This window comes from Theropithecus gelada, chromosome 4, assembly GCF_003255815.1.
Source record: "Theropithecus gelada isolate Dixy chromosome 4, Tgel_1.0, whole genome shotgun sequence".
NCBI lineage: Eukaryota > Metazoa > Chordata > Mammalia > Primates > Cercopithecidae > Theropithecus > Theropithecus gelada.
The window spans coordinates 122,117,310-122,126,863 of NC_037671.1; the positions used below are offsets into that span (position 1 = coordinate 122,117,310).

At 47.6% G+C, this 9,554-nt stretch overlaps 1 protein-coding gene across 1 annotated transcript in view; it reads left to right on the forward strand.

The window, feature by feature from the left end:
* WDR27 (WD repeat domain 27) overlaps positions 1 to 9,554 on the forward strand; it is a 243,624-nt gene that overhangs the window by 54,501 nt on the left and 179,569 nt on the right. The window contains exons 15-17 of the mRNA XM_025384452.1: positions 277 to 366; positions 5,811 to 5,932; positions 7,403 to 7,536. Coding sequence (XP_025240237.1) covers positions 277 to 366; positions 5,811 to 5,932; positions 7,403 to 7,536 — 346 coding nt within the window. The remainder of the gene's footprint in view (positions 1 to 276; positions 367 to 5,810; positions 5,933 to 7,402; positions 7,537 to 9,554) is intronic.

The window sequence follows — 9,554 nt, forward strand, 5'->3', positions numbered from 1 at the left end:
TCTACAGTGTGACTCCTGTGAACTAGGCTTTTGTGCAGTGTGACCCTGTGAACTAGCCTCTTCTACAGTGTGACCCTGTGAACTAGGCTTTTCTACAGTGTGACCTATGAACTAGGGTTTTCTACATTGTGACCCTGTGAACTAGGCTTTTCTACAGTGTGACCCTGTGAACTAGGGTTTTCTACATTGTGACCCTGTGAACTCGGCTTTTCTACAGTGTGACTCCTACGTTTTAGGCTTTTCTAAGAGGTCTTTTTTTTTTTATTCTTTTAACAGGAGATGGGCAGTGGCTGGCCTGTGGGTTGTCCAACCATCTATCACTCGTTTTTGGTGCCAGCCTGACTGGGACACCTGCTGTGTTTTCAGGTAAAACGTGTCTTAATTTCCGTCGGTATGAACTTAAGGATGGGTCTCACTTGGGTCCTGGTTGTCAGTTGCTAAAGGACACTTTTGTTTCCTTCAGGACATCAGCAGAACAAAACCACAGCTTGAATTGGGGTTTAAACTGGATTCAGTGAGATCTTAAACCAAACAGGGTAAACATTACTCATGAGAACAGCGTGGCAGCACTTCCGTGGCTGGTGCCCTGGAGGCCAAGAGCCAATCATCTGTAGAGTTTTAGGGGAGTGAGTGAAGTTGAATCCTAAATAATTTAAATATATTTAATTAATGTAATCAAAAGGCATACAGTTGAAATACATTTTGAAATTTAGTGGGGTTTGTACATAGAGATTTTTATAAACGTAACAAAGCAAACTATTTTCTTTTAAAAGTAGATCTGAGAGAAACAGTGTTAAAATTATGACCATTTCAACTCATAACTGGGACATGTATTTGATTCCTAATTCTAATTCCATAAAACCTGATAGCTCTTCGTTAGGGTCCTGATACTGCTTGCCTCAGAACTTACACTTGGTAGATATTTTAACCAAAGCACAGAAACAACAAAAAATATCTCACTAGTCCTTCTGTTTTATACAGGTTTAGCATCCCTAATCCAAAATTCTGAAATCCAAATACCCCGAAATCCAGAACGCTCTGAGTGCCGACATAACACCGAGGAGATGCCCGTTGAAGCATCTCAGATTTCGGATTTTCGGGTTAGGGTTGCTTACCTGCCCTAATGCAAATATTCCACAATCGGAAAGAATGGGAAATCCAAAACACCTCTAATCCCACGCATTGTGAATATGGGACACTCAGCCTGTCGCGTGACCACCCCAAGGGCAGTCGTTAGGAAACACGGAGGTGGGGCCGAGTGGGGCTGAGATGGGGACGGAGGCAGCGGGAGCCAGGCCCAGGTAAGGCCACATCTGGGAGCAGATGAGCGCCCCCAGTGACTCCGGCCTCACGCCCTCTGCTTGCTAATGCCTGGGGCCAGGTCTCGGAGGCCCCCAAGGGCAGGCAGAGCTGGACTCGGCTCCTGCATGAGCAAAGCTGCCGCCCCTGCATGGTCTGGGCAGAGCACGGTTCTCCGGTCTTGGCCTGGATGCCACCCTTGCCCTTCAAGCCCCTTGCTCCTGGTCCCACCCCGCATCTATCCGGCAGCCTCAGAATCTTCACCATGCGCCCGGGAGCCCTGAGCCGGCCTGTTTTGTTGATTGATAGGAGTGGTTGTTCTGTTGACCGTGGATGTTTCCCTGTGTATTTTATTGTTGGAAAAAGGGCTTCTCACTGAACTAAGAAAATGCAGTGGTTTTTCAAATTCATCTTTACAAAAACTTGCTCTGTTTCTGTGTGGGGGAAAAGTGCCACATTTGCCCATCTCAACTGCACAAGCCACATCGTTTCACTTTGGGTGTGTAAGGTTTAATAGTGACATCACTCAATGTTGAAAATGTGACTGGTCTCTCAGCACCTGCCCAGAACACAGAAAAATGAGTGTCTTTATTTCCATTATGATCTGGGACAAATAAGTATAAATTCAAATTTCCTCCTGGAGAGTTCAGGGGCCTCTGAGCACACAGTCAGGTAGCACATCCCATCCTGAAAACCACTGAGAGCAACCGTATTTAATTTAATAAAGGAGTTATGTGTTGGCCGGGCGTGGTGGCTCAAGCCTGTAATCCCAGCACTTTGGGAGGCCGAGACGGACGGATCACAAGGTCAGGAGATCGAGACCATCTTGGCTAACACGGTGAAACCCCGTCTCTACTAAAAAATGCAAAAAAACTAGCCGGGCGGGTTGGCGGGCGCCTGTAGTCCCAGCTACTCGGGAGGCTGAGGTAGGAGAATGGCGGGAACCCGGGAGGCGGAGCTTGCAGTGAGCTGAGATCCGGCCACTGCACCCCAGCCTGGGCGACAGAGCAAGACTCCCTCTCAAAAAAAAAAAAAAAAAAAAAAAAAAAGGAGTTATGTGTTTCTGCTTTAGATTATAGAATTTTTCCTATCAAAAATTGTGTCTAGTCCAAAGACAGGTACTTGAGTCCCAGGCCTTCCGCCAAGCGTGTGCCTGGCACAGAGTAGATTCTCAGCGATACGGGATGGCGGGTTCTGAGCGTGCTGCGCAGGAGAGCTGCATCATCTGTACGCGCCCTGGAGCCAGTGGTGATCGTTGTGAAGTTCTGGGGTCAGGCAGTTCGGGAGATTAAATCTAAAATTGCATTACAGATAGTGGAATTGTATAAAAACGAAATCTTTGTCAAAGTATGAAGTGAAGATCTGTGTCTCTCCTGTTCCTGAGCTTTTGGTTTGGCTCGAGCTGCACCGAGTGGCTTCTGCTCTTCTCTGAGCGGAGACTGCACACGCTGGCCCCCATGCTGCTTATGTCCCTGAGCGGAGACTGCACACGCTGGCCTCCATGCTGCTTATGTCCCTGAGCAGAGACTGCACACGCTGGCCCCCATGCTGCTTATGTCCCCACACCCTTGACTGCTTCCCCAACACGGGGCTGCATCCAAAGGAAGTCTAGGTCCAGAGGTCTCAAGCTCTGACATAGGCCATGCATGGTGGCTCACGCCTGTAATCCCAGCACTTTGGGAGGCTGAGGTGGATGAATCACTTGAGGTCAGGAGTTCGAGACCAGCCTGGCCAACATGGCAAAACTCTTTCTCTGCTAAAAAATACAAAAATTAGCTGGGCATGGTGGAGGGCGCCTGTAATCCCAGCTACTCAGGGGGCTGAAGCACGAGAATCGCTTGAACCCAGGAAAATCGCTTGAACCGCAAAGGTTGCAGTGAGCCGAGATGGCACCACTGCACTATAGCCTGGGTGACAGAGCAAGACTCTGTCTCAAACAAACAAACAAACAAACAAACAAAACCCTGACCTAGACAGGGTTTTAGAATCCTTTTCACTCTGTTTCTGAAGCTCCTCATCTCATCACACACACCACAGGGGAAACTGGTCAATTGAAAAGAGGAGGGAGGCCTTCCGTCCAGTGAGGAGGTGGTGGGGAGAGAGAGGAAGAGGCACCGTGTGGTCCCCCAGGGGCACGTGGCTTCGTGGGGATTGGCCTTGCCTGCGGTGATTCGTCTTTGATGCACCCTGTGGCCACAGCACTTCACGCATGTGTCTGGGGCTGGAGCTTGGGAGAGAAGGGGGATCCCACCTTTGGCAAGGAATTGCCATTGTTTTCATCCTGGGAGTGGAAGTCCGTCCCTGACACTTGAGATGAAGGACCAGGCCGACTTGTCAGGACTGAACAGAAGGCGACACTTTGCAATCCCTGCATTGCCGGTGCCTCTGCTGGCCTTGGTGGCTTAGTGGACCACTGGGCCCCCAGCAGACGCTGTGCTCATAGGAGGAGGTGGGAAGGACTAGAAAAACACATTTTCTGTCTCACGAAGAAGGAAGAGCGTGGGTCGCGGTAACTTCACCCTCCCTCCTGTGTGACCTCATGTGGCCTCTTGCAGCCTGTGGGTCAGGCAGCGGAGGCTGGTCTGAGCTTGATATTGGAAGAGAGTGGGCCACACGGCTGGTAATGGAGTGACTTCTGAGGTCAGTCACTGGGCAGATACATCAGGCCATTCCCACTGGGAGGACGCCCTTATGGCCCAGGCTGCCTGGATCAGGCCCTGCAGCAGGTGTCTGAACCTGTGACATTCTCGGATGGTGCGGAGCTGCGGACACCACTGGTGTTCAGTACGAGCAGCATGGGTGGCATCTGTTAATGGCAGTCATGAACATGACTTTCCTTTGAGTCTTGCGGCTGCTGTTAGCTGAGCAGCAGTGAGGAGTGTTTGGAGCTTTCCTTAACCGGCCTCTGTACTTTTGCTAAAACTGCCGGAACTCTACACGTGAGGGCAGCAAAGCTATTTCACGTTTTTCCGTGCTGTAAATTTCTGCCCTGCATTTCCTGGCGTCCTGTTGCAGAACTGAGTTATGTTCTTAAAATTACGTCTTTCCTGGTGTTCCCTTCTTTTTACGTTGGTTCCCTGACAGATGTGATGTAGTGAGATAGCAGTTCCTTGTCCGGTCTACAAATTGTGATGCGTGATTCACGTGCTGAGGCCCGCAGGAAGGGGCCTTCTGCTCTGTGGGAAGATCCCGGCTACAGCAGGAATTTTCTCGGGAGTTGTGGTTACCCATCCCCTGTGATTTTAATCACAAAGTGCTTAGCTATGGAGGTGAAATGGGGTCGCTGAGCAGGTCTGGGGTCATTTGTTGTCAGGAAGCAGGAGTGAGGCTGCCCGTCAGTTTTCTCCTTGCCGTCCCAGCCCGGGTGCTCGGGGGTCAGAGGCTGCAGGGCTGGGCGTGGCCTCTCCTTGTCCTCACCTCCTCACCTCCTCCCCTTTCGCCCTCCTCACCGTGACGCCTGGCTTTCGCTCCAGGGCCGACCTCTGAGGAGAAGCACATCCCTGGTCGTCTTGGCTTTCTCCTGTCCTCTGCGTCCGCCGCTTGTTAGAACCGTCAGGTGGTGGCAGCTGAGAGACTGTTTGAAGACGCCTCCCGGCCTGACAGCCGTTCTAGGGGTTATGAGGCAAGACAGGTCCAGAAACCAGCACGGGCTCAGGGCCTGGGCCCCAGGGTTAGGCTGGGGGTAGGATGAGGTGGGGTGTAGGATGAGGTGGGGTGTAGGATGAGGTGGGGAGTAGGATGAGGTAGGGGGACAGAAAAGCTCTTACAGGTGTATGAAATAAAGGCTGTTTGCCTCGTCGCCTACCTTAGTTTCATATCAGAGCAGCACACGCTGCCGACATTCAGATGCCTGAAGACCAGCATCGGCGCTCTCAGAAATCAGCATCCAAGCAGCCATTGTGAGTTTAGACAAAACTTTTCAAATCTGTCAGAACAAATGATCGACTTATATGTGTGTGCTCAGGGATTTTTTTTTCACTTTTTTCTTCAACGTTGATGGCAGTTCTTTAAAATCCGGATGCATTATCATGGAGTCCACAGATTTCTATACTGTAGTTTATAATACTAACTGTTATCATGTTCTTCTCTGATAACATACACTCACAGATGCACACATGATGTTGAACTTCTTAGTTTAAGAAATGCGAGGTTTTACGCTGCCTGGCCGAGGCATTCAGTCACACTCCAAACCTCAGCACCACACAATACACGCTCCTAGCAAACCCACACCTGCACCTCCTGAATCTAAAATAAAAGTTGAACAAAATGGAGCGCGAGGCTTTAGAGCAGCTGCCTTCAGCAGCCACATTGAGTCTTGACTGAAGGGAGATGGTGTACCCGGCCTCAGGCTCTGCGGCCTCACTGTGGCCAGGAGAAGCCTCCTGGCGCGCCCCTTATTACTTGACAAATGCTGTTCCGGTTGTGTTGTATGAAAGTACCAGATAAGTAGCACTCAGTCAAAACTGACACTAACAGTAGAAATAGTCACCCTCTCTGGTCATTCCTGTTAGGTCACGACGGGGCGGTGAACACCGTGTGCTGGAGCCAGGACCGGAGGTGGCTGCTCTCTGCAGCCCAGGATGGGACCCTGCGGGTGTGGTCAGCTCGTGGGGCAGAGCTCGCACTGCTTCTGGTAACGGACGGTCACCTCTGCCATGGGCAGTCATTTCCGAAGGAGCTGAGAGCTTCTCAAAAGTCTCATTCTTTTACCTTAACAGGAGATGAGGAAAGGGACATAAGCCAAGAGTTTGCTTTAAAAAAGTTATTGATTAAAAGTTATTGCTTCAATGCAATAAACATTATTGATTAGTTTCTTAAATGTGTGTCTACATGTATATATTCACACGCACGCAATAGGCACACGCATGTATATGCATACATATGTGCACACTTACTTGCCACATATTCACACGCACACAGGCACACGCATATAGATGCATACGCATGCGCACACTTACATGTTTGCCACATATTCACACATGTGCAATAGGCACACATGATATAGATACATACACATGCGTGCACTTACATACTTGCCACATATTCTGATGCACGCAATAGACACACACATGTAGATGCATACACATGCGCACACTTACATACTTGCCACATTCACACGCACACAGGCACACACACATATAGATGCATGCACACATGCACACTTACATACTTGCCACGTGCGCGCATACATTCATATGCTTAAATCTATCCTTATGTTTGTGATGGTCTGCGAATGCCACATGATTAATACTGAAACATTTGAAGAATTTAAAATATTGATTCAATGTGGTTTCCTAGACCAGAAGCAAAATGGCCAAGGGGCTATTATGTGGGGGAAGTATATTTTAGGAAGAAGAGTGACTTGTTTTGATGAACTTACAGGAGATCATTTGGGAGCGGAACAGGAAAGGAGAGACAGGAAGATGATAACCTTATGACTAGGACAGGGAAAGAAAAGGAAATGGTAGGAAACTCACCTTCAAATCATGAAATTATGAGCTGGCGACTTACAAAGAACATAACATAACAAAAGCAGTCGCATTTTCAAAGATGTTGGCATTTATTTTCTATGGGTCTTTTATAGAAAGGGGATTGAAGATGAGAAAGACAAGAAAGGCAGTGTCAGTTAAGGAAGACCCAGGGCCTCTCTAAAGGTGAAGCATTTGGCAGCAGCTTCAAGAAGTAGTTTGCCGAGAGCTGTGGATGCTGTCAGCTTGCTCTGTGTCATAATATGTTTGGTTTTGAGGTCTAAATTTGAGAGCAGACACCTCAGAACTACATTTTAAAACAGTTTAAATTTCAGCTTTAATAAAATCCTTGCTACTTAGTATATTTACTGCTAAGTTTCAATTCTTTTAAAGTTGTTAAATGGCTGGAATTCAAAGCATTTAATTACAGTAAAATTTTAATCATATAATACCTTTCAGAAGTAGGCAGAAGTAGTAGGCAGAAACAAAAATTGTAGATTGGGTCTAACAAAGTATATGTACGCATTTAGAATAAACAGATGTTGGGTTTTAAGAAGAAATAATTTTATGTTTCGAGCAATAGTGTTTTTGTTAACATTTATCGTATTGACAGTAATTACTGATTTGCATTACAGGGCAGGGACATGTTTTCTAAACCGATACAGTCTGCACAGTTTTATTATATAGATGCCTTCATATTGTTATCTTCTGGCCCTGAATTTCAGCTACTGAAGTATCACATTGACACTTGCAAAGATGAGATGAAGAGGTAGGCACCCCTCCACCGTGTGCATTAGTTTTAGATCAGAGGAAGCCGTTTCAATAATGTGACGTTGAAAAGGTATTTACATTTTAAAAAGTTGCCCCAAATTTAATAATGACCTCATATCACTAAACTCCTGATGAGAGGGAATTATCCAGATCCTACGCATTTTAAACCTTCCTTTGTATTACTACGTGCGGGGCCTTTGGCATGACAGAATGCAAGAATCTAGGGGATTTGAGAAACCTCAGTTATCATCTCGGCTCTGCAGCTATTGAAGTGATGTTATGTGGAACAAATACTATTGATAATACAAAGTTAAATTATGAACTATTTCAAATATATACATATATATGGGGAATAATAAATATCTCCTTAGCTACACTTAGCTTGGACAAGTATTAACATTTCACTGTCTTTGTTTTCCAGAATTTTTAAAGAAATAAAATATTACAGAGGGAATTAGGAACCTGTCTCCCAGTCCTGTCCGCTTCCCTTTCCCCTCCTTTTGAGATTGGCGTATTTGCTTCTTGGTCGTAGTTTTATATTTTTGCTGTATCTCTATGTATTCATGTCATTTTTTTTTTTTTTTGAGTGTAACATAAGCACACCTTTCTTAATCAAAGTTATGTTTCTGAGATGTGTGACTTCAGTTTGTTAATTGGGGCGAGTGCCCTGCGGTCCGAATGGGCACCGCGTCTGCCTGCTTCTCTCATGGAGGGACGTCGGGTTGGGACCTGCAAAGGGTTGGAGCTCCCAGCCAATAGACGGGCTTGCAGGGAATCCCTGGTCTCAATGAGAGCGTCCCCCTCTCATCTGTCCCGTGTCACAGCTTCCCAGGAGTGACTTCTGGCCTGTGCTGGGGCAGGTTGTACGCACAGGAAGGGCTCCAGGACCCAGCGGCCCCCTCCTGTGGCCCCTCCCTCAGCCTTGTCTTCAGAGATGCCTGGGACTTTCAGTCCTAAAGTGTGTTCGTTTGTTTGTTTTTGAGACGGAGTCTCGCTCTGTTGCCAGGCTGGAGTGCAGTGGTGATTTCTTGGCTCACCACAACCTCCGCCTCCTGGGTTCAAGTGATTCTCCTGCCTCAGCCTCCCGAGTAACTGGGATTCCAGGCGCCCCCCACCACACCTGGCTAATTTTTGTACTTTTAGTAGAGACAGGGTTTCACTATGTTGGTCAGGCTGGTCTCGAACTCCTGACCTCATGATCTGTGTGCCTCAGCCTCCCAAAGTGCTGGGATTACAGGCGTGAGCCACCGCACCTGGCCTAAAGTTTATTTTTACTTACCAGGAGCGAGCTTCATAGGTCAGCTCACGTAGCAGGCCTCCCGTCTCAGCTGGCACAGCTGAGAGTTTCCCCTGAGAGCTGGCGGCTTCTCTTCTTGTTCTTGCCTCCTCTTTCTGATCCTGTGGGACTTCCTCTTAGAGATCACTTTGCAGCCACTTCAGCTGGGTTTCGGGAGGTAGCGAAGCTGAAGCATGTGTTCAGTTATATGTAGCGGGAGATGGGCAGGTTTTTCTAAGCATACGTGGAAATACCCTATAGTAAAAGGCTGGTGCATTTGACCACAGACTGAAGAAGGAGGAGGAGGTGGGGGATCTTTCGTATGTCAGAAATCACCACAAATAATTAGATGTTAATAGAAAAACAGGTTTTTTTCCCTAAAGAAAAATCAAGGTAGCTAATTCACTTTTTCCCTCAGTATCATAAAATGTGACTTTTAAAGTGATATGAAAACTTTCTTTTCATGTTTAATGTTTTTAAACATAAGATATTTAGTGTAGTGGGCCGGGCGCGGTGGCTCAAGCCTGTAATCCTAGCACTTTGGGAGGCCGAGATGGGCGGATCACGAGGTCAGGAGATTGAGACCATCCTGGCTAACACATTGAAACCCCGTCTCTACTCAAAAAAATACAAAAAACTAGCTGGGCGACGTGACGGGCGCATGTAGTACCAGCTACTCGGGAGGCTGAGGCAGGAGAATGGCGTAAACCCGGGAGGCGGAGCTTGCAGTGAGCTGAGAT